The sequence below is a fragment of the Galeopterus variegatus genome, unplaced genomic scaffold (genome assembly GCF_000696425.1).
Source record: "Galeopterus variegatus unplaced genomic scaffold, G_variegatus-3.0.2 Scaffold1213, whole genome shotgun sequence".
NCBI classification, from domain to species: domain Eukaryota; kingdom Metazoa; phylum Chordata; class Mammalia; order Dermoptera; family Cynocephalidae; genus Galeopterus; species Galeopterus variegatus.
In genome coordinates this window covers 256,415-282,243 of record NW_007727324.1, presented here as the reverse complement: position 1 = coordinate 282,243, position 25,829 = coordinate 256,415, and the positions used below count along the sequence as shown (strand labels likewise).

Below are 25,829 nucleotides of genomic sequence, written 5' to 3'. Positions count from 1 at the left end.
ACGGAAAAAGACAAAAGACAAAAAAAAAAAAACCCATAAAGTGAGAGTGGACAGGTGCTCCTGCTCCCTCTCAGCTCAACAAGACTCCCTCTCTTGGGCCAGGCAGTCCCATGTTTTGTAGGCATGTAAAGGAGGGCCACATACCCAGCTTCTCCGCAGTCCCCTTGGCCCCGGGGTGCTTCAGGACGGGGCTGTTGGAAGGCGTCGCGCTCAGCCTGCTGCGGTTGGGGAGGGAGGCCACGTTGGGCCAGAAGAGTTCAGCACTCTTGTCCGTCTGGGTGCTGCTGTCCTTGCTGCCCATCTTAGCGTGGGCGCTGCTGGCCGATGTGGCGGAGGCTGTAGGTGACAGTGTGGAGGCAGGTGGGGATGGCAGCAGGGGGGCAGAAGCGTGTTCGTGGTGCTCCTTCCCCAGCAGCAACCCTGAGGGCAGAAGAACAGCTTTTTCACTGACATTCTTTTTTTCTTTTATTTGATTTAAGAAAAAACAAAACAAAACTAATCTTGGGGATCACTTCCTTCTTGACTGAGGATTACTTCATTCATTGATCCATCACCAAGTGTCTAACAGGCATTTATTATGCACCTGATAAAATGACAAACACTGAGAGAATTTTAAAAAATGAAAGACCTAGATCTCCTGCTAAAAAAATTTAGTTTTCTTTTTTTGGCAGGGGAAGGAGTTGTCGAGTAAACTGGCTATAATATAGTATGATAAACTGTAGGATAACATTATTCACAGGGTGGTACAGAAGAAGAGAGAAGAGTCTACTAGCCAGAGTACCAGGGGTGGGGAGGTTCCCACAAGGCTTTCTAAAGACCATGCCTGCTTTACCTAACATGGCCCAGAAGGGCCGGCTGAAGCAGTGGTTGTGTGCTTAAGAAAAACTGAAAGGCCTCCCTGGTCCTAGTTCCCACTGGCCGGATGCTTGTGACTAGTCCACAATTCCACCCCATTCGTGGTAATGGATCGATAGTCTCCGGCAAGGCAAGTTCCAAAACAAACATGCTCCCTGTTCAGAGCAACCATTGAGTTATACCAAAAGAAATCTCTGCAGTCGACAGCTAGGTCCCAGGAAGCAGGAAGCCAGCTGGGCTCCCAGGGAGGAGCCTTCACCCTGCCCCAAGAGTGATGGGTCTAGGATGGGGAAGAGGGCACACTGGCTACGGAAAAGGGAGGCCTGGTGTGCAGAGGTGTCAATTTCCTCAAAGCCTTCCTGCAAGGCTGGACAGAAGAGAAACCTTTTCATTTTTAAATATGGCACACATTCAGAAAAGTGCCAGCACTCCAGAACACTAGCCTATAGAAAATGTTGTAGGAACAATCAAGTATTTATTCACTTATCTTGTCAACTAGCCAGCAATTCATAAAGTATATTGCCAGGGCTGTTTCAAGGTGCCCATTCATAACTCAGGGCAATTCAGTTTGTCTACAGCAGTCCTTCTCAAAATGCAGTGTGCATATCAAGTACTATACTGTTCAAATGAGGATTCGATCTGGTGGGTGGGGCCTGAGATTCCACCCTCTAACCAACTCCAGGTGATGCCAGCGCTGCTGGTCCACGGACCACACTCTGAGTAGCAAACATCTTTGCCAAAGTGCTTCACCCATTATCTCACTTTATATTTCAACATTCCTGTGAGGTAGGTCTCTTCTTCTGTCTTACAGAGAAGAAAATGGAAGCTCAGAGAAATGAACATCTCACAGCTAAGAAGTAGCAGAAATGAGATTCAAACCCAGCTGTGCCCAACTTGGAGCCCAACCTGTGTTCTTTCTACCTGGTCACCTGCCTGCTGAAACTCCAGAGTCTGATGGGATGCTCTGTGTGTGTGGAGGGGGGTGGCCGGTTGAATCAGCTACTAGCCAGCCATCTCCTTTGAAAACCTCTGGGAAATGAGGAAGGCATGTGCTGTCCCCTCAACCTCCTTCCAGAGCCCGTCAGGCAAGACAATGGAAGCATGTGGGAGCTGTGCAGTGTCCCGTGAATGTGTGCCTCTGCCTGGCCCCTCGGCCCCTCCCTGCGTTTGTGACTTATGGACACCAGTGACAAAATGAGAAATACCAGTGCAGAGACCACAGCAACTCTCCCTTCAGACTAAGGTCCTCAGGCTCCCGGGCTAAATATTGAGGGATGCAGGCACAGACACCAAAGAGACACCAGCCCAGCTGGATGCCACCAATGGGCTTCTCCCAGGGAGGTTTCCATCAGAGCTGAGCAGATTTCGAACTCCTCAGCCAGCCAGTCTGAGCACCGCCTCACTGCTCTCCAACTGGGCTGGGAGCTAATGTCCCTGCGATGGTCTTTGATGACCCCAGCTGTTGTCCACACACATCTCTTTGAAGTGCATTTCCTCTGAGGGCAGGGGCTGTGGAAGCCACCAGTGGAAGGACTTCAAACAGAGATTCTGGCTGCGAGCTTTGATCCCCCAGCTCTGTCGGGTTCATATGGAAGTTCTTATCCCCTCTGGCACAGAGCAGACAGGCTCCTCTGGGGTCCTGTGCTGAGGAAAACTGGCTCTGGACTCCACAGAGAAACAAAAACACACGATGACCCAGGGAAATGCATCAAAGAAGGGGCAGAGCTCTGGAGTTGCCAGAGTGCAGGGAAAGGGAGCAGAGGACATGTGTGTGCGTGTACATGTGCACACGTGTGTGTGTGCGTGTGTGGATGTATACACGTGTGCACATGTGGATGTGAATGCTGCCTGCTTCCTCTCCAAGCTCGGCCGGTCTGACCAGTCAACGAGCCAACGAAGAAACCCACTCCTGGCTGAGACCACACTTGTGACAACTTCCTCAAAATTCTGCCTATGCAACAACACAGCAACCACCACCACCAACCCCTCGTGCTGGAGAGCACTTCTTCCAACGCGCCTTCTCCACATCATCTCATCTGGCCCTCCCGTGGCCCCGTGGGGCAAAGCAGGGTGCACACTGTCTCCTTTCCTAGACATGGAAGTAGGAGGAGCCGCCACATAAGTGGTGTGGGGCAGAGCTCAGTTCAGAGGCCTGATGTCGCTAGGCTTTTCCATTAGAACATCCTGTGTCTTAAGGGTCACCTCAACTCTCAACAATAATAGATAATAATTATAATATGAGTCAGCCCATGGTTAACAACTACTCCAGTCACTACTAGCCTTCAGAATTTATACAGTACTTCCACATATCTCATTTATTTTCCACAAACAAAATCTGATTGACTTTCCTCCCCATTTCACAGATGAGTAAACTGAGACTAGCAGATATTCAGTGACATTTCCGTGTCCTCTGAGTGGCAGGGAGGTTGCCTCTCAGAGTTTGTGTGGCCTTGCATTTTGGATCCCAGTCTGAAGGAGATACGGGGCTCACCTATGCTCCCCTTCCAGGCCTTCTCTTCCTTCTTCTCTTCCACCAGCTGGCTGCTGGTGAGGGAGGTCTGGCGGGAGTGTGTCCCGGTGGCTGCTGCAATGGACGGGACCGAGCGGGCGGGCCGCAGGCTCGAGGCATCCGTCTTCCCGGCATCTTTACGGGATCGCTGCTGAAGGACCTTAATCATGGCATCCTTCTCTATGATTTTGGCATGGAGATTTTTAATACTGTAAACCAAAACAAAACAGTCTTAATAAAAAGGCATTTGGTTAGAAAATACATTGAGCTAGAAAAACTTGAGCCATTTTTCTCAGACTGTCCCAGGGACTTAAGCTGCAACTCAGAGAGGGAAGGTTAAGTGCAGTACACGTCTTCAAACATTTATAATCCCCAAATTGAATGAGACAGATCTTTGTAGATCAAAGGGGTGCACCTTCTCTGGCACCTCAGAAGACTCTGGGACTTCTGGAGGGACAGTCAGAATGACTGTAGCCATACACTAGGGACTACTGAGACTTAGTGGGCTCAGGGACCACACTCAGAGGATCTAGCATTGGGGGGGTTCAGGGCCAGAAGGGGTCATAGGGAAACCCAGAAACTCTGAAGCCTCAAACAGGGTGAACTTTCAACTAAGGTTAATTTCTCTATTTTCTTTTTTAAAAATTAATCAATCAATGAAATTGATTGATTAAAAAATTTACTCATTACATTTTTAGATTTATTTAATTAATTTTAATTGACATAATAATTGTATATATTTTGGGGGTATACTGTGGTGTTTCAATACATGTACACAATGTAAAATAGTCAAATCAAGGTAACTGGCATATCCATTGCTTCAGACATTTATCATTCCTTAATGGTGCATTTCTCTATTTTCTAAGAAAAAAAGATGAAAAAACGGACAGGATCTCTAGAAGATAATTCTCCCCTCGAAGGCCAAAAAATGAGAACCAATAAACACCTGAGTTCTTTTTGCAACTCTGATAGTAACCCACTGAGCCTTTCCGTTACTTGACCACTCCCCCCTATGTTGACTTCTGTGACATGAGAAGCTCAGGGCTCCCAGGGCTCCCCAGGCCCTCAGGCAGTCAAGGGGCACAGGCTAGTTTTACCATGTCAAATAGCCTGCTGGAAATCTTGTGCAGCCCATCAGAAGAGAGCATGAGGTAAATAAGTTATTTTTTGAGAACTGGAATATATAGACTCTGGCTAAAAAACTCTGAACCTTTAGAATATGATCTGTTTCTCCTTTCCAGTTCATAATGTCTGGAAGGTTGTACAGACAGACATCCAGAAGTAACATGGGCATCTCAATTCTTTTTTTTTTTTTTTTTTTTTTTTAAAAGATGACCGGTAAGGGGATCCTAACCCTTGACTTGGTGTTGTCAGCATCACACTCTCCCAAGTGAGCCATGGGCCAGCCCTGGGCATCTCAATTCTTCAGTCATTACACTCAGCCTCATCTTAAAACCTGCAATAGACATGCAATAATCCTGCAGAGACCTCTGGCACCAGTCCCCACTCCCCAGTGCTGCTGCTGAGTGGAACCACGTGCTTAGGTTTGAAACTTTCCTTCTCTCCAGGGCAGAGCAGGGGTTGGGGTGTTTTTGGAGACCTCAGTTCTGCAGCCATGCAGAGCAGAGCAGAAGAGAAGCCTCTGTACCAGGGCTGGAGTGGGAGTGCAAGCTGGGGGTCTGAAGGGGAGCGTCCGCACACGGTTGTGCCTTACGTGTACTCCATGTCCTGACACCTCCTGTTGGCCTGCACCACCTCCTCCTCCTCCTGCCAGATATGGGCCTCCAGCGAGCTCTCGCCATAGCTGCCGTTCCGAGAATGGTTGATGATGTTGGTGTCCCTGGCAACACAGGACACGCATGTGATCACAGGAAGCCTTCTTGCTTTGTTTCAACACAAACAGATGCAGAATGGAGAGGCCGGTGTCCAAGCTGGAACAGGAGTCTGCTCTTCACCTCCTACTGGCTCTTAAAAGCCTTCCCTCTCTACTACCCCAGCCCAGTTACCAATCTCCTCAAACGCTGACATATGGAGAATGGTGCAAATGCTCGGGGAGAGGCAACCGAAGGGCACTGTGTTAGTCAGTTTCTGTCGCTTACAACAAAATACCTGAAACGGGGTGATTTATAAGAAATGAAGTTTATATGAAGTTTGTTGCTTTCAGTTTCTGAGGCTGGGAAGTCCAAAGTCCAGGGGATACATCTGGTGAGAGCATTGATGGCAGCCAGAGTGACAGCAGAGTATCACGTGAAAACGGTGGAGCAGAGAGCAGACGCTAACCTCCTCATTCACTCCCCCTTTAAAGCCCTCAGAACCACGCCCCTGACCACCATTATTAATCCATTCACTAGTGCACGGTCCTAGAATCTACTCACCTCTTAAAGGCCCCACCTTTCAATTACCACAATAGGATTTCCCACCCTCAACAGTTAAAGTGGGGATTAAGCCTCAATGAGACTGGGGGGCGGGCATCCAATCTACAGCAGGCTCCATGCTAAAATAATCCCTCCAGGCTCCCAGTTAGGATGGCACAATAGATGGTCCCCAGCATCACTCTCTCCCACGAATCCACCAATTTACAACTATTAAAAAGCAATGACAGCCAAGCTGGGGCCAGTAGGGATCAGGGGAAGAGGAGGAGAGACCTATGGAGCGCATGAAGGTGGGAGAAGCCACGATGAGAGAAAGAAAGAACCACCCTGACCATTTCGAGTTCTGGCCACTTCCAGTCCGGCCCTGGTGAGCGCACAGAGTGGAAGCTGGCAAAAGCCACAGCTGTGCCCTACAGATGAAGTTGCTTGGAGATGGCAGGGGAGAAGAGGGCCTTGGTGGCCCCCAGGCCAGCAAGACCATTAATAGGATTCCCATGGGTCCACATAGGAGTGAGGAGCCAGAACAACTGAAAAAAAGGAGCCACTCAGAGGCTGGCACATGGCCCATCCCATGGGAAGTGTGTGGAGTGGTGGCGTGGGGGAGGGGGGGAGATGGGCCCATCAGGAGAACACCGGGGCACAGCAAAGACAGCTGATCTGCCCTCAAATCAGCGCAGGAGCACTCAATGGAGACTGGTCAGGAATATAGAATAGCATGAGGTACAGTTTGCTGAAAAGAATCAGGCCCAGACCAGAGTTTCCACACAATCCAGGTGTACCAGGTGTACCAGATCTCATGAGACCCAGAAATACCTATAAAGTCAACCATTAAAACCTGAGCGGTACAAAAATCCTTCCCTAGGGAATCAGCAGCAAAGCAACAGAAGTCAACCATTAAAACCTGAGCTGCACAAAAATCCTTCCCTAGGGAATCAGCAGCAAAGCAACAATTTAGCTCAACCACAGAGCTTAAGTGCTGGTCCCCACAGGAAGTTCCCCATTTTAGAAGTAAGCAAAGGACAACAAATTAGTTCCAGTGCAGAATTTAAGTGGTGGGAACAGCAAATAATTTAACACAGAACTGGAAGAAAAAACAAAATACCCACAAACCTGAGACAAAGTTTCATATTAACTAGTAAAGGTCTCACATCACCAAAGATCACCTATAAAACCTAGAAGGACCAGAAGTCCCCTGGGCTACCAAGCCAGGGAGTGGAGAGGACTGGGGACCCAGCCATACCCCCTGACACCCACAACCAGCTCAGTGACAACCACCAAGCTGCCACAAGAAGCACCCTGGGCTTCCAAGCTGGGGCCGTGGGGGGTGAGGGCTTCAGCCACAACTCTCTGACATCTGCACCCAGCCCAGCAAAGACCAAGCCACCACTGGAAGTCCTCTGGTCTCCCCTGCAAGAATGAGGGGGTGCCACAGGCCTCAACCCTGTCCCTCCTCCTCCCTCCTTCTCCCACCCTATTTCCTTCCCCCTTCCCCTTTGCCCCTACAGCCTAACTGCTATGCAACATCATAGAATGTAAAAAAATAATATTAATAAAAAAGTAAACTTAAAAAATAAAACAATCTCTCCGCAAACTCCTTCATCCACCTTCCCTCTGAAAACCTGCCAATTCTCTTCCTAAACTTGTTAGAATTAAGACAAAATAAAATTCAAACATCAAAATTCCCCACCCCTTCTACTAACAACACTGTGTATTAAGCTATGGTGGCATGTTATGAATACTCTGCAGATCAGGCACCTACACATTTAATCCACTGACATATGGACACTATTACTATTATTAAATTTGTTGGTGTTTCTATGCTTCTACTTTTTCATACTTGTCCTATCTCACTTTTCCAAACAGAGCTAAAATTTTATTTCTATTTACCACACAATATAGAACCTATTTCAGTATTTTACAGTAAAATGAAGGCTCAGTAAATACTCGAAACTGAGATTGGTCCTCTTGGACAGTGAAGCTGCGAGCTGGAGTCTTCCTTCACATCTGTATTCTGTCTCACTTCTTATTTTGGACACCTACCTAGGATACCGGTCATTTCAGTGTAACAAACGTGCTGGGTACTAGGGCAGAAAGCTGAAGAAGACAGACACTCTGTCCTTGAAAAGTTCAGTTGAGGTGGTTGGACTGAGGGTAGGGACAGACACAGGCAGATTAAAAAGCAGTTTAGCTGAAAGCAGGTGTCTGAAAACAATGGTCAAAGATAACAACTCCTGCTACAGGTTTTGTCAATTTTTTTTTTTTTTTTGTCTTTTGTCTTTTTTTTCCGTGTCCGGCAACGGATCGCAACCCTCAGTGTTGCCCCCGTACCGGACCGGGGACCGGCAACGGGATTGCAAACCTCGGTGTTGCCCCCACACCTCGCTCAGCCAGTGAGCGGGAACCGGTCTGTACGTGGGATCCGAACCCTCGGGTGGGAGCGCCGCCGCGCTTCCCAAGCAGTGCACTATCCAGTGCGCCACCAGGCCGGCCCAGGTTTTGTCAATTTAATTACTCCCAAATTAACAGTGATTAGTAAAAATAAGACAACTGTACCATCTAAGTGATATATCTTAAGATGAAAGGCACAATAATGCCTCTGACTATATGAATACAAAATTAATAAGAAATGATCTAGCCAAATACTTCACACCTCTTTAACTTCATATTCCAATGCTTCAATCATACTGAAAAACCTTAAAGCTCTTTTCTAGAACACCCAAAAAAACAACAAAAAGAGGCCCTTCTTCTGTCCCTTTTAAAGAGAGTTATCAGTTAATGAGCATTTATTTCATGCGGGGACTGGGTAGAGCAGGGTACACATGGCCTCTCATTTATTCTCATAACTTGTGCATAGGTATTATTGCCCACAGTTTACAGATGAAGACACTGGGGTTATGTGACTTTTCCATGAATACACAGTTAGCAAATGATGGAAATGGATTCAAACACAGATATGGATGACTGTGAAGTCCATGCCCTTAACCATTGCTCTGAACTCTTGGAAGTTGCATTTGTTTTTAGGAAGAAGGAAGACCTCAGCAAAGATGCATAAAGATAAAATAAATGAACGAGAGGGCACACATGAGAACATGGCTCAAAAAAGTGCAAACTCAGAAAGACAAATATCACAGAATCTCACTTATATGTGGAATCTAAAAAAAAAAAAGTAGTTCTCATGAACTAATGAGTAGAAAAGAGTGGTTACCAGAGGCCAGGAGGGGAGGGGGTGATGGGGAGGAGAAGTGGTAGACTAAAGTGAACACAACTATGCTATCTACCATAAGTGAATTATTGTGCAATATATGCACATATTGAAATGACACAGTGTAGCCCACAAATATGCACAAATAAATATTAAAATTTAAAAAAATTAAAAAAAATTTTTTTAATGCAAACTGTAGCTGGAAATACAAAGCCAAATAATGTAGAAAGCAAACAAAACACTTTAAACATACTTATAAAATTATAAATTCGCCCTAGGGTGCACAAAACTCATCAATATAGGAATCAGTGGCTAGAAACACTTTCAACCAGTTTGCTTTTGGAGAATTCATATACAGCTGGAGACTAATTAAAAAATTTATGTTTTTACTGCCAAGTAAGAACAGCAGGCACAATCAGATGAAAACAACTTCGACAGTAAATACACAGAACTCTGAAAAAAAATTACATTGCTTTGAAATTTGTAAAAAGTTTCAAACCTTCCCCACACATAAAAAATAAGTTCGACCCCTAAACATTCTCATCTATGGTGTCAAGATGTGTAAAGATGGCAGAACTAGTTGGTGTACAAAAATTATTTTCTTTGTTTAAAAATCATTGCATGTAAATATGAAGTATGCATCAGAGGCTGAAAAGTCACAAAAGAGCTGGAACTAATCATTTTTACCAATTTATCTGTAGCCATTTAGCATCTAGATAAGAGCTCAGAATTTCAACCTTTCTCAAAATGCTTCATTTTCCTTTTTTACCTTACTATCAACAGAAAAGCAATGCTGAAATCACAGGTTTTCTTTGAAAAGAACATTGAGGCTGGAGCTAAAATATCTGAGATTCTCTGAACCTATCTCCCCACCCTGGGACTGTGAGAAGGGGTAATCTATAAAAGGGATGACAGTTTCCTACAGAATTATTAGATGCTCAATAAACATATGTGGACCCAAAGAAGGGGGAGAAGGGAAGGATGGTGGAAAGGGGCTCCACCCATACCTCTAGGACTCCAGATAGGGCAGAGAAGAACAACAGAACTCCTGTTCTCTGGGGTAAGAGCCATTTCCTCTTGCATGAAGGATGAAGAGCAATGGTGGGCCTAGTATCATGCGAGTGGGTGACTGTGTTTGGGGTCTAACTGGTTCTCCTCTCTTCCACCCACCTCCTGTGCCCACCACAGGGTCCACACCTCAGACCTGTTCATTCTCCCACTTCTGATTTTACATTCCAGTCCCATCCATCTCCTAGGGCCCAGGACCCCCCCAAAACATCTGATCTGATAAATCAAAAGAAGCTGAAACAACAATGACACATGAAGGCCCCGTGTCATCCCTCCAAAGTAACATATTTACAGTGCTATTGGGGCTTTAGTGTGCTCAGACAGAGGACTGTGGTTGGGTTTCCTGCTCTTAACCAGTTGAGAATTACCATTTCCATTTCACCAATGAGTTAAGCGACACTTAGAGGGGTTGTCCCGGATGACACACCCACACTCAGTGACAGAGGGAGGAGCCTTGAATGCAGGTATCCTGCCTCCCTGTGCAGTGTTCTTTCCATTACAATCACACAAAGAGGAAACCCCAGGGCAATCACGGACAGCTGACACATCAGACCAGATCTGACAAAGATGGCCAAAGCCCCTGCGACTTTATGTCAGTCTGTTGTCTTTGTCAGGGTGAAGAGGTCATTTAACTGTTAGCTTAGAAAACAAAGCAGAAAATAAAAACATCTCAATTATGTAAAAATCAACAAATGATTCAAGGGGCTTCTCTGTTCCCACCACACAGTGCAGGGACGGAATGGGAGGCTGCCCCTTCCCTTCACCTCTCTCCCCAGGACTTTGGAGCTTCGCCTTACCACATCCGTCTCAATGTCTATTCCCATTCCCGCAGTCTCACTTAGATGGACACTGTGGGCTGTTTCCCCTCATGGCATAGACACGCATAACACGTGAGTGCTGGAAAATGATTCCAAAATGATCATTTTCTGGACGAGTCTGCAGGTCTTCCTAGTGCAAGAGTGCTGTGGCGCCCAACAGAGGCTTCTATGCCTGCACGGTGGCCCTGCTCTCCGCAGTTCCTGGCACTGACATCTGGGCATGCTGCTGGGGATTCTTCTCTACTTGAGTAGAGAAGAACCTGAGAGCCCATAAATAGCTCCTAAATTATCCCCCCTCAGTCCCAGCAGGCCTTCTCGCACTCAAGGCGGCAATGTGGAACTGCCTGCGTCCTTGACTTTTACTCCCCTCTCTTGGTTCACGTCCAACCATCCCAAATGGCACAGCAATAGCCCTTATTTATAGGAAGTCCATTTTTCTGGATGATTCTTTGAAATCTGAGGATTCCTCCAAACATACTGACTCTAAATTCTGGTGAATTCCAAACAACTTTAAATTAAATGCCCAACTCTAAATTATGGGGAAAAAGCAAACCGAGTGGGGGGCAGACAGGAGCTTCTCCAGTCCAACGCACAGCCACGCAAATATTGCAACAATTACGCATGCAGGTGAGATCCAGCAATCAGAGATTGGGGAAACCACCCTGCTCATTCAGACAGCAGAATATTTTCACAGAATATTTGTGAATTATTTTTGTGAAATCTTGTACATTTTGAGCTAATTTTTAAAGAAAGAATAAGGCTGTAGGCCTACAGAAAGAAAGTAAAGCAACAGACGTAAAAACTGACAGCAGAAGAAATCAATTTCAAATGAAGGGAAATCAAATTTTAAGTCAGGTAGTTCTCCATTGACATGTGGTCCCACCGCTTCTGACAAGTGTGATTTGGAATTAATTACTGCACCTCTCTAAGCCTCATTTTCTTTTTTTGTACAATGAGGATAACAATAGTACCTGTCTTCGGGGCTGCTACGAGGATTATATATTCCTCATCTGGCCCATGATACAGATACAGCGTTGAAGAGAGTCATAAAATATGCTTCCACAACATCATTCTTAATGATCACATAGTATTCCACCATGTGGACGTACTTTAAATTGTTAAATGAATCTTCTATTCTTGGACTTCAGGCTATTTTCATGCATTGATATTTTCAATAACACTGGGATGAACATCCTTGGACATAAATTTTCAGGCACTTATATAATGATTTCCTTAAGATAAATTCTAGAACTAGAATTATGGGACCAAAGGGAAGGTACATATGACAACTTATCCTCCAGAAATGTGATACCGCCTTGCTCTCCAACTAGCACTATAGCCTATTTTAGAATTACTTTTGATAATTCTGACCTCACTCCCTGCGTGGGCCTCTGGATGTCTCTGGACACCTGTATTTGTTTCCTTTTTTTTTCAATTGGCCTTGGGTGACCACCAGAGCCCTGCTGGTCTCACCTCTCGGCTGCTGCGCTGGCTGCGGCATTCATGGCGAAGTGGCGGATGGTGCTCTCCTCCAGGTACTTCTGCTCCCACTTGGTCATATCGGCCTCCAGGGCCAGGATCCGCTCCTCCTTCTCCCTCACGAGCTCCAGGAGGGCTGGAGCATTGTATTCCGGCATGCTGGCTGGCTGGCCATTCCCATGTTTCTGGAGAAGTAGAAATAACATGTTGATGTTCAAAATGGGCTGTGTGGTAGACCACATCAACCCTGTCTGCAGTTACCCACAAAGGGCACATGTGTCCCAGATCCTGCAGCAGCTCACACACAGGATCACCACGCCCCCGCTCCCTCTCTCCAACGTGCGCAACCCGGACTCAGTGGATCTGAGCGCCACACCACCCCACCCTCAAATTCCTGTCTCATTTAATTCTCACAGAGCTCTGTAAAACGGACAACATTATCCCAGTTTTATAGTTGAGAAACTAAGCCTCTGAGTGGTAAATTAATGGTTTGATATCCCTCAGCTAATCAGTAGTAAGGTCAGGATTCCAACCTGGGTCTGTGTGGCTCCACAGCTCACGGTCTTTGCATGACAAGAAGGAGCTGGTCCAGTGCCTTGCAGTTAATTTATACCAAAAGTAAGAAAAGGTGTTAAGTCTAGGCCTACTGGTCTAGGGCACTTTCTCCAGAACTCAAGGAAGTGATTCCAGTTGTATGCTTCCCTTGAGGCTGGGAGATAAATGGAAAGGCACAGGAGGTGGGAGGGAAATGCCCTAACACGCATGCTGTCCTAGCTGCAATGCTCTCATCTGGGAAAGGAGGTCCTCATACCTACCCCTCTTACAGGCATGAGAATGAGACTGAAATTAGATAATGTACACAGAAGTGGAAGACTCTAATGTGAGGCAAGCTTGTTTCTTAGCCTTCTCTTTTCATCTGTGTCAGCATGAGGAAATAAAGTGGTGGTTATCTGGACTGCTCACAAGCTAAGGATATTCACATAACAGATTTTTTTCCTTTTAACTCAGGTATACTATTTCCTCCAAAGAGCATGACATAGAGGACAAGGTGGTTTTGAAGAAGTTCTAACTACAGACCAGTGGCGGAGACAGGTCATCTCGGGAAATCGGGGTCAGGGGCCCAGACCGAGCATGAGCCAGGTTGCTGCATAACAGAGGGGAGAATAATTTCATCCCAGTTATTCTATGTCCTGGGATGCACATTCTCCTCATGTTTTCCAGTGACTGGAAAATTTAAATACAGAGCTGGTTGCAAGGTGAGAGGTATCCGAACTCTTCATCCAGATCCACATCATGCCCTAGATTAAGAAAAGGATTGGGGAATTGCCTAGAGCAACAGCTGGGCATTTGAGCTGTACTGATGGAATCTAATCCCACCAGAGAGAAGAGAACAAATGAGCCCATGGGCTTTTTGTAAACCATATGTTTCTATTCAATTTCTTAAAGCTACGAATATAAATTATTCTAGGAAGTAGTAGCTTGCCAGTGACCAACAAGTAAGTAAGAAGAGAGGGGAAGGCACATACCTGTCCCCACCTGACCTGTACAGGAGATCACTGACCCCATCTGGCCAGGCACCCAGACTCAGGCAGGAGGACAAATGAACGAGTCCACCGAGATCAGAAGGCCCCCTATTTTTAGAAACTTTCCAAGAAAAAGCTGCCACAGCCTCACCAAGCTGGCATCTATGCTTGTCAGTTTCTATCTAAATCCCTTCTGTTACCATCTAAGCTAGCTTATTTTTGCAGAATCCTCTTGACCTAAGATGAGATCATGACAACTCTTCATAGACCCCCTCATTCAGGTCCTTAAGAGTTATTTAAATAAATCCATGAATTTCAACATTCAAGCATATAGAGACAGCACAGCCTAATGAATAAGTATGCTAACCAGAAAAATGGATTAAGGGTCAGGCAGGACAGCTTTTGCTGCTATTCAGCTAGTCAACAAATATTTACTGAGCACGTACCATGTACTGAGGATACAACAATGAACAAAAACCTTTGCCATTAACGTGTTCACATGGGAGGAATGTCTTAATTAGCTACACGACTTGGTTGGTCCCCTCACTTTCCTGTGCCTTATTTTCCTCTTCACCTTCTCCCTTCTGCCTTATAGGACTACTGTGGAAGTAACACATGAAAATTACTTTGAACTCTTTGTAAAAAAGATTAAATTGTGAGTTCTTAAACATGTAAGTTCCCCTCCCTTTTTAATCTTTCCCTCTCTTTCTCTTCCTTTGCAGTTTCTAATGATGCTGAGGTACTGCTCACCCCCCACGGTAGAGGAGACATTACTTATAAGAACAGGCTGTTCATTGAGAGCTTCTCTTTCCTACTAGTCCCATTGTCCTGACCTATCTTTCTCCCTTCCCTCTTCGATCAGCCACACTGTCACCCTTTTTTCAATCGGACTGAAAAAGCTGGGGCAAGGGAGGAATTTGGGAGAAGGTATCAAGAATGACCTAAGCCTTCCAATGACTGACGGTAATGGTGGCAGTAAGAACAGCAATAAGAGTGATTCTTTCCTAATCAATTGCTCAGTGCAAGGCACTGTGATACGCACTTGGGGCAGATCCTCTTATTTGTAGTCACAAGTATGAGACAAGGCAAGGAAGCTTTTATTTTATAGATAAGGAAGTTGAGACTCAGAAAGATTACTTACCCAAGGCTACTTTTCTGGCAGGAGGACGCAGGATTCACCCTGGCCGGTCCTAACCCTGGAGCACATACTATGAATCAAACATGATTCCATGCCACTCTGCTCATCCCCAGTGTACCCACCCTTCTGGAAGGGGCCAGGGCACCTCGAAGGAATAGGTGGAGCTCACTCAGGGGCTGTGTTGTTAGACGGGGCCAGGTGGAGAGGCTCAGCTGTGTCCTGGAGTAAGTCTGAGGGCATAGCCCTTGTGTGGGGTGCTGATTCAACAAGCACTGTAAACCACCCTCCCAAAGGTCCCTGTGGAATAATGCCCTAAGGGAAGTGGCAAGGCAGTGTGGTTGGCCCTACTGTTTTGTTGAGGGTGGAGATGACTGGGGCTTTGTTACAGTGTGACCTCAGTATGCTTTCTAAAGGGGTCAGATAAATGCCTCACTGACACAGGGAGTGAAGGACGAGGGTGCGGCATGGACTGCAGAAGCCTCTCCCGAGGCTGCCCACATCTGCGGCAGGCACACGCATGAGCTGCACAAGCGTGCGTGAGCAGGAGATCAGGGAGGCCCCTGGATACCCTTTCCCCAAAAGGCTGAGTTTCCCAGATGACCCTGTGTTCCTGAGGGACTCCGAGTCATCCCTGGTGAGGGTCGGCAGAGCTGCCCTCACACTCATCCACGGGCTCCCAATGTGAATTTAACCAGACTTTAACCTTTACAGTATCTGCCACGTGGAACTAGAGAAAACTCAAGGTTTTTCTGGTGGGTTTTTTCATAATAACATTTTTAACTTTTCTGGTTATAGAAAAATGTATGATCAGTGGTAAAATAAGAAAATAAAGAAGTATTAAAGGAAAAAATAAAGGGCTGGCCCCATGGCACACTCGGGAGAGTGCGGCACTTGGGAGTGCAGCGGCGCTCCCGCCGAGGGTTCAGATCCTATGTAAGGATGGCCGGTGCGCTCACTGGCTGAGCGCGGTGTGGACGACACCAAGCCAAGGGTTGCGATCCCCTTACCGGTCACACACACACAAAAAAAAGACAAAAAAAGGAAAAAATAAAAAACAATACTTATCTTTTTAATGAGTAGGCAAGAGCAACAGAAAAATCTGAGTATATCTTATGTCACAGGAGACAGACTAATATTTTCATTCAAAAGCCTAACTATAATGTTATTTTCAAAGAGATGCTGAGCATCGAGTTCTGTTTAACTCCCCCCTTCAGGCTCACCTCAGCCACGCATAGCTGGGGATCTGCCATCAGCTCCCAAAGACAAACCCGGAATGAAAGCAGAGTCATTTCCCCAGAGAGCTTCGATTCTGAAATGTCCCCCCCGACTGGTGCACCTAAATCTGTCGGCAGCCTTTACGCACGGTTGGAATATTGTTTTTGCTGGTCTGAGGGAATAATGTGGAGGGTGTGCCTGGGTCTGAGGGTGCACACAATGAACTGTCCTCTGTGGCAATTAAGGTATTTTTCAAATAATCCTGACTTTATGTTTCTTCTTCTTGACGTACAACAAGGGTAACAGAGTTTAGTTTCACAGCATTCAAAATAGAAGAGCCAAGGATAAGTAATCTAATTGCAGGGTCTGGATGGCACGTTAACTGGAAAAGAATATTCTTTTTTGCTCTAAGAATTGAGACGTGCCCATTTTGTCAGCCAAAGACTCGTAAGTGTCTACCATGTGCCAGCTCTGTACCCAGTACCAAGGAAGCCCTGCCCTCAAGTTGGGGAGGTTAAGATCTCAATAACCGAGCAACAGAGAACAGGTAAAGGGTGTAACTCAAGTGCAACGGTATGTGGCACATGCTACAAGTATCAGAATTCCAGAGACAGAGCCGCCCTTCCTTATGGGCTATCAGCCAAGCCAAGGTGGTAGGAGGCTGGGGTGGGTTTCTTAACTTTCTGGGCAATCTCACTAATGCCTCTTTCTCCAGCCAACTGCACACACCCAGAGGGAACTGCATGGTCCTGCCATGCGAGAGGGCTGAGCTGCCTGAGTGCACACTTTCAAGTGTTTTGACCACAACCACTATGCCCTATGCAGTCGATAATTCCATGGAGCCCTGCCTTGTGTTTCCCTGGTATCCCAGTTGAGAACACACCCTTCATCAGCAGCAAAAAGGGCTTTGCCCACCACGTTGGCTGATGAGGGAAAAGCCCAGGCTCATCTGGAGCCAACAGGCTTTGACTAGCCTGTGATGGAGCTTTCTTGCAGTACTTTCCTCTCTGCCAGGGTGCGCATGAACTCTATGCTGGGGTGTTTCACTCTTTGTGTTTATTCATAGCAGAGTGACATTACCAGCTGTTACCAGCTGGGAAGGACAGGTAGAAGGAGCTCATGGTCAGTACTGTTTTCTAGGGATGGCCCTGAACTCCTTCCTCTGCTTCTCTTCTGAAAACTTACTGCTCATCGTGTCCCACTAATGCATCACCTGACTAGCTCTTACCTTCAAGTCCTCCATGGAGCCCCACTGTCACTACCCACTAGACTACACTCACGGCTTTCAGACTGGCCTCCCTGGCTTCATTCAACAACCACCTTCTAAATTCTCCCGATCCTTTGCACCACATTCCTCTCCAGCTTAACCACCTCCAATTATTGGCTCTCTGTTGATTACAGGGCAAAGCCCAATCTCTCAACTGACCAAACATGCTCCACAAACTGGCCTTTGCCTCCTCACCAGCTACCACACTGGGCACCCTCCCCAGGCTAGCTGCGCCCAGCTGCCCTTGATGCACTGTTTCCCAGCCCTCTCCTTTACACGTGTTCTTCCTCTGTCTCTGATGTTCTTGCCCCTGAATGCCCAACACACTCATCTTTCAATGTCCAACTCAAATGTCCTCCTCTGTGAAGTCATCTAAAGCCGCATTCCCTTCCCCCCAGCCCCAAGTCAGTGACTGCGTTCTTTGTGAGGACATTTGTCACTCCCAGTGAGTGGACTGCCTGGCTCCTCCTCTGGTTGCTGTGTGGGTTTTCTGGGGACAGGGAGTTCTCATTTCCCTCTGGATCCTCTGTGCAGATCACAGTGCTGGCCTGCAGCAAGTGCTCCATGTGTTTGCTGAGTGGGCGTGTCTAACCTATCTGCTGGCCACCCGCAGCCCCTCACCTGCTGGGCTCGCAGTGCATCCAGCTCTCTCTCCAGCCAGGTCCGCAGCCTCCGCTCCATCTGCTCTCGCTTCTCACATGCAGACTGCAGCTGGGTCAGGGCCTGCTGCAGCTTCTCCACTTTCTCCACGTATGCTTGCTTCTCTCTTAACTGAGTGGAGAAGAGTGAAAAAGAGCACAGAATTTAGACCAGCGATTCTCAAAGCAGGGGTGGAGTGGGGGTCAGATAACTATTTAAACTACTGGAGATGCTATTTAAACTACAGGTACATGTACCATCCTCCTCCTCTCACTCAGGTGTCCCAGTTTAGAAAAGATTTACATAAAAAGGCCATCAGTTACACCTAAAATGGCTAGGATGTTTGGCACTGAAGCCCCTCCCAGGACACCTGCTTTTGGTAATTTGCACAGCTTTGACCTCAGTGCTTAGTTATTGCATAATAATTATAGCATTTGCAAGCATTGGAAATGAAGTTAATAAAAAGTTTTTAAAATCATGAAAAAATACTTATTCTACAATGTTAAATTAAAAATCCAGAATCAAAAATTATATACAGCATTATCACAACTATGTCTGTCTGTTTGGAATTTATCTATCCATGAAAGAAAAAGACTGGAAGAAAATACTTAAAACACTAACCAGGTTTATCTGTATGGCAGAATAGTAACTTTTTCTTTATTCTTTTCTGTATTTTTCACATTTTCTATAATAAATATAAATTACTTTTATCATAGAGAAATTACGAATGCAGGCATACATGCATGTGTGCCCATTTGTGTATGTGTGAATAAATATAAAAACTTCTTATTACAGATATTTATGGAGTGACTTTCTCCTAAAGATTTCAGAGTCCTTTATAGATGAGTAGGTGACAGCCCTGAAGAGACAGGAAGGGCATAATGAACACTCAAACAACACAGTAACTGAGGAGATGAACGTTAAGGTTAAAATGATTCATGGCAATGTCACATCAGGTATGGACTTAGAATCATGACCAACAATCTCAAACTCTTACCCTCAGACTTTGTTTTCTTCCAGATAGGATTTGGCCCATGTTCATAAACCCCAAGCACATTTCTAACTTTCTGGGAATTGCCTAGTGCCCAAAATCATGCTGAGGCATTTGCTTGATCTGGTCCTGGGTGAGAGGACACCAGATGCCATTTCCAGTCATTCTGCACCTGGAATGCCTTGTGGGTGATTGAATCCTGAGTTCAACCTGTGATTACACTGGCAGGCTGGAACATGCTAGTGATTTAAGAGCTTGCTGCTAAGTGAAGTTTCTGACTTAGCAGGCAGCACTACCATAAGCTATGCCAATATCCTGTCCTCTACGAAGCAACTGAATAAATGGAGGTGCCTCTAACCTTTCAAGGAGGAAACAACTTTAGAGATTTTTCTACACGTGTTCTTGGGGTCAGTTTTCATCTGGTCCTTTCATTCACTGTGCTCTCGACTGATTGATTCAATTTAAAAAACTTTTGAGTACCTACTAAATGCAGGTTCCTGTGCTTCTTAGAAGCTTCATCACACATATTTTGTGTGCACCATTCATACACCACTTGCCATGTCCTCCACTGTATACAGTTTTCTGAGTGTGTAGCCACTAGAATATAAGTGACACAATACTTATTTTGGTCCTTACTGGGCAGTGTGTCCCTAATGCACGGAACAGTGTCAGGCATCCAGTAGACATTTAATAAGTTTTTGTCAAATAATTAAATAAATATTATCCCCCAAGCAACTGCAAGATCCTGGAAGGCACGGATCTGTCTCCTTTACCTTTCTATCAACCTTATATCTAGCAAGGTGTATGTAGTGATGAGGATGGTTAATAACAGTAATTATATCAGCCAACATTTTCAGAGCACTATCACGCCAAGCACTGTGCTTTATATGTAGTATCTCATTTAATCCTCCCAATAACAGTAAGAGGTAAAGTCCTTCATTATGTCCATTTAAGAGATAAGAAAACTGAGCACTGAAAAGGTTAAGTGACTTGCTCAAGGCCATGGAGCCAGGATTTCCTGGGTTGGGGGGTCCCTGCATGGCTCAACCAACTTCTGGAAAGTGGAGACAGATCGGCCAAACACCACCCCATCCCACCGCTAGTAGAAGACTTTTGCCTTTTTCTACGCCATTGAGATCCTAAAGACAAAGCAATTGAACTATTTTTAAAAAATTGTTAAGTCTGTTTTCTCCACAGGCACCAGTGGTTTATAGTCCTTCCATTTATTTCCTGCCCTGGACACCTACCAACCAATGGGCTTCAGGCTGAGTGTGAACTCTCTGCTGACAGTAGTCACGTGTGCCTTGCATACTTTGCTTGGCTCTGTGATGAACAGGCTCTGTTCTTATTCATTTTTATTGGCTCTGGTTAAAGTATCTGGCTTAGGAAAAGGAAGTGGAGCCCTCTGGCTCTGGCCCCACCCGACCCCGACCCCCCAGCCTGGTCTCACCTCCTCTTCCAGCTTGATGACCCTGGCCTGGGCGTTGCTCAAAGCCTGGTCCAGAATCTCAATGTGTCTCCGATGGTCCTCACTTGCAGTCCGCACTGCCACTAGCTCCATCTCTAACTTCTCCTTTTCCTTCAAGAATTCTTTGTCTAGAAGGGAGACAAACAAAACTACCTCTGTCAGAAAGTGCTCACCCTCTGGGCTCACTGCCAGTCTACATCTGGCAAGGATTAAAAATAAAAAAGCATGCACATAGTGGAGGATTGAATTACTGCTTTTGCTCCCTCACAATATTGGTGGTATGTAAGGTAAGGATTTTCTCAAAAACCAACTGTTAATTCAAGATACATTCCAGGTCACAGTTCCACAGATGAATAGTACACAAACAACTAGTGACCCCTTGTTCTCAATAACTCACCTCTCTATAACATCAACTTTAATGCTTCAAATTAATATTGTACCTATTCAGTTTTATGCTCCCAACATCCCCAGCTTCCATCTTCCAAGCCTGTGATGCAAGGGCAGGCGATATTTACAGTGTCATTCACAGAAAAATAAACCAAGGTCCAGAGATGTAAGCTCTTTGTCTGAGGCCAGTCAGCAGAGGGAAGCATCAAGCTCAGGACTCCAATCTCCAGCTGGATCCTCTTCCCATATGACCTGACCCCATATTTTCTCCTAGTCCTGGTCAGGAGCAGAAAGGGACAATTCTTTGGATTTAGGAAAACTGCTTTCCTGTCATTCAAGCACAATGTAACTGATGGTGATCACTGTCTTTTTTTGCATGTGGGGAGCCAAGGCTGGTGTGCCCCTGCCACTGCTACCCACCCTCCTATACAGACTTCTCTGCTGTTTTAGCTTAAGCAGGCAGGGTTGATAATGTCGTGCGATGATAACTTCCTGTACAAAACATTTTTCCTGTTACAAAAGTGATTCATTTTCTTTTTAAAATAAATGAGAACATTTAGACATGTTGTTTATAATATGGAGAGGCTTGAACAATCTTAATGTGTAATGAATGGTAAGGGACTGATTAAATCATTACTACTGTAAACTCTACAATAGGATAGGATGTGACTACTAAAATTAAAGAATATGAGTGACATGAAAAATAATCTTCATTATTCCAAAAAGGCGGTTACAAAACCACGTGCACACTATTCTGTGGCTTATAGAAAATGAAGGGCATAATTACAACAGCAGCAGTGACAAGAGTAGGCAGAAGTTGATTTTTATGTGACGACACCATTAGAATGCTTCATAGCAGTTATCTCAATTATCGTAGCAACCCACACTGAAACACAGAGATCCCAAGTCTAGAAACGACACCAGCCTGTTTTCGGTGGTTGCATTCATTATTTCCTCCTATAGTCATTCATTAATTTAACAAATAGTTATCAGACGTTAAGGACCAGCGCCACGAGCTCTGAAGCAATAGAAACAATGCTGCACTCGAGGAGCAGAAAATGTGGTTTTTGAATACAAGGCATGAAAATTAAAAAGGCTATGTAAGGCTGCAGATATCAGGTAACAAACACAACTTCAGAGCTAGCAGGAATCGCAGGAAATATCAACATTCATTTCTACCCCCTTTGCTCTATGGGTGAGGAAGGGAAAGCCCAGATGAGCAAAGGCCCTTGTCCAAGGTCCCATGGCCAGCTGAAGCAGAGCCAGGCTGGAAACCGGGTCTCCTGATGTCGTCCCACTACAACACCTTTCCCGTTTGACTGCACTACTCTCGTACTGTGAAATTACATCGATGAGATCAGAGGGCAATGGAACAGCATCTGAACAGACAGACTGAATGAGCACACTTGTAAAGCTAAGTAGTGGCTGTGCTTCCTAGAAACGAGGGCATTCCCTGCAAACAACATGAGGCCCACAAGAGAGCATTATTTGGGGGCTTTTTATGCCCCACTGCAATAACCAACTGCCCTCCCTTTTTCTCTTTCAGTGGAATTCGAAATGCTGCCTCTAAAACTTCCTTCCCAGCCCATGGAAATGGGCATATAAGAGGCCTAAAACAAATGCATCAGCAGCAGCCCATGAGCTCTGGGCCCCACCATCCACAGCTCTGAATGGACCACAGCACTTTACTCTTTCTGTGCAAAGTCACTGATGCTTGAGTACCAGCTCCCTGCGTTTGGACAACATCTCCATTGTCACGGTGCCCGCTGGCTTCATCTAGGCTCCGGAGGGCACCCAGGAGTTACTAGGCAGGCATGTCAGGGAATAAACCACTGGATTTCAGAGCAGAAATCAACCTAGGCATAAAAGTTCTTCTCTTTGTTGAGGGTAGCCAAGTAGACATCAATTTTGATTAGAAGCAGTAAAATGAGAGACTGAGCTCAAGACTCAAAGCTACAACCAAAGCTTCTTGTGTTTTGCAAATTGATGATCACAATGATCGCTATGTCATAATGACAGCTATTTAGATTAGAGTTCTGAATTAACAAATGCCCCTTCCCTCCAACATATACACACACAAACACACACACACACTCACAGAGGATCCCAGCATTTTCTATTTCCTTGACAGGCAGTATCATACTGTGGCTAAAGAATGCACTTTAGCATCAGAAAGACCTGGATTCAAATCCTAGGCTCATCACTTTCTAATTATGAGGCCTCAGGCAAGGTATTTAACCTCTACAGGCTTCAGCTCCCTATCTATCAAATTGAAATGGTAACATCTACAGCACAGAGTGGCTGGGATGACTCTGTTAATGGAGACGATGCATATGAAGTTTAAAAGGACCTGAGTATTCAGGACTTTATCTGTCTTGGTCATTATTGATTACCTGGACTGAAAAGAGTGCCTGGCTCGATAATATTGCTAAATAAACAAATGAGTATCTGTTGTGTGCCAAGTTCAATGCCAACTGAACAATAAATTGTAGCCCTTGTTAGTTATTGGGTATTCAGTGTCCTCATGATCTAACAGCTTCTGGTACACACTGTCCACCCTACCCCTGTACCCACTGCTTGCTTAGAAGCCAGATACTCATCTAATGGCTCCCAGGTCCCTCATCTGCCTGAGCTCCATAACCCCACAGTGTACACTAGGGGACAAAGATGTGGATATTGGATGAAGGCTCTATTGGCTCTGGAATACTTCACAGACCGCTGAAATTTATGGGTCAAAACATTTCTGTCCTGAGTTTGGTGACTTTAGACTTCAGGCTGCAGTAGTATCGTTTAGTATCGCTCACACTGGCTCAGAACTCCTCATTCACTAATAGGAAGTAGTGCTTTCAATTGTAAAGTTTTGAAAACGATGTTCATGACAACAGCAATAATAACAATATCTGCCCACATTTGTTGAAGGAGTACTGTGTTCAGGGAATGGTTACTTATATTATTCCCTTTAATTATTCCTTTTTTATTATTTCTTTTATTCCAAGTTTACTATATGTAGTAGGCACCATTATCAATCCTATTTTCCAGTTGAGGAAAAAGACATTAAGAAAGGGTAAGTAGTATTTTGCCCACGGAAATGTCGTTCATCAGTGGGAGAGGCAGCAGTTGCGTTTGTACCTAATACATGTTCACAAACATGGCCCCATACTGCCTCTCCTGCACCGGCAAGCATACAGATAAACTTCAGAATAACAGAAGAGCCTCATTACAACATAGCTCATTATTGTACACATTTAAGTATGTCATGGCTCATATATTTCTCAAAACACAGCGATTACATTCACAGGTGTATCCACTTACAAATATTAATTAAGCATCTACTACATGGAGGCATCACAGAGCACTGGCTAAAAGCATGGTTCTAGAATCAAACTGCCTGGGTTCATAACCAACTCTACTCTTCCACTTATGGTTTTGTGACTTTGGAAGTAAATGAACCTCTTTGTGCCTCAGTTTCTTTGCTTTTAAAGTAAGGATCACAGCTTACTTTGCTTTTAAAGTAAGGATCAGTACCTACTTCAAAATGCATATAGTAAGCACCCAGTAAATGTCAACTATGATAACACTGTGATTATTATTGTTGTTCCAGGAAGTGCGATAAATTCTGGGGCTACAAAGTGAGTAGGACGTAGTGGAAGAAAGGCAAGGACATAGGTGAAGGCAACATGACAAGTTGCTCTAACAGATGCATGCATGCATGGGGTGCTATGAGAACACAGAGATGACATCTCATGTAGGCCAGGGGGTGAGGCGGAGCGGGCATCAAGGCAGTGCGCCTACAAGGTTTGGTAGCTAAGCTCCCCAACTCTTTGGAGATGTGGAGACTCTGAGGTATATCAGACTTATTCTGAAAAGTCATCCTTTGGGAGATACCAAGGGAGACTCCTGTGGGTGAAACCACCTCATAGGAAGGTCCCTTCAGTTTATTATTAGCTAAGTCTTTAGGGATGGATCTCAAAAAAGACAAGTCTCATGCTGAAGTTTTGGTTGGGCTCCGATGTATATACTGAAAATTCCTAGAACAGGCAAGTTGACACAGGGAATTCTTGCCCAGAATGGTCTGTTTACTCAGTAGATATGAATTACCCTGAGCTATGTGGAGCAGGGAGTTGTTTAGCCTGATGGCTCTGGTCCCATTTACACAGAAGGATGTCTGCTCATACACTGTTTACTCTTGAGACCACAGTGATGGCACAGGCTTTGTAGCCAGGCCAACCTGGTTTGATTCCAGCACCTTCACTTCCCAGTTCACCTTGGACCTGTGACTTCACCTCTCTGAGACTCCATCTCCTCAAATGAAATTAACAAGATCTATTTTGCAGGGCTGTTGGCTGAGTATTAAAATGACTATCAGTAAGATGCCCTCCATGGGATTTTGGCACATAATAGATATTTGATAAATAACAAGAGCTAACACACATTCCCAGGGAGTTACCATGTCTCAGGCACTGTGCCAGGCGCTTTACAACAGAAGCTCACTCAATCCTCACATCAGCTCCACTTGGCAAATGAGAAAACTGAAGCCAAATGAGCTATGACAGTTGTACAAAGTCGCAGGGTAGTCTCACTTGTGCCTCTACCCACAGGTTAGTCTCCTTGCCTAAGGAAAGAGCAGAAGTGGATGGGACTAGAACTGAACCCAATAATTCCCTTCCCATCTTACCCTTCTTCTTTGCCAGTTCCAGCTAAGGTTCAAAGTGAACAGCCTGTTAAAACTCTCTTCGATTATTATTTGAGCATTAAGCTTAACAGCTGGCTGAACCATAGGAGGGTGGACCTAGTGACTTCTGTTAAGAAAAACGGAGGGTGGGTGTGTGCGTAGGGTCTGCCAGTGGGAGTGCCAGGGTGCCATGTGCCACACTGCTCTTTTTAGTTTAGTGCTCCAA

At 45.4% G+C, this 25,829-nt stretch overlaps 1 protein-coding gene across 1 annotated transcript in view; it reads right to left on the bottom strand.

Annotated features, from left to right (window-relative positions):
- AMOTL1 (angiomotin like 1) overlaps nt 1-25,829 on the bottom strand; it is a 69,001-nt gene that overhangs the window by 1,216 nt on the left and 41,956 nt on the right. Inside the window, exons 5-10 of the mRNA XM_008575591.1 lie at nt 20,527-20,672; nt 18,068-18,217; nt 12,298-12,488; nt 5,079-5,204; nt 3,347-3,573; nt 145-420 (exon numbers count right to left, since the gene is read on the bottom strand). Coding sequence (XP_008573813.1) covers nt 145-420; nt 3,347-3,573; nt 5,079-5,204; nt 12,298-12,488; nt 18,068-18,217; nt 20,527-20,672 — 1,116 coding nt within the window. The remainder of the gene's footprint in view (nt 1-144; nt 421-3,346; nt 3,574-5,078; nt 5,205-12,297; nt 12,489-18,067; nt 18,218-20,526; nt 20,673-25,829) is intronic.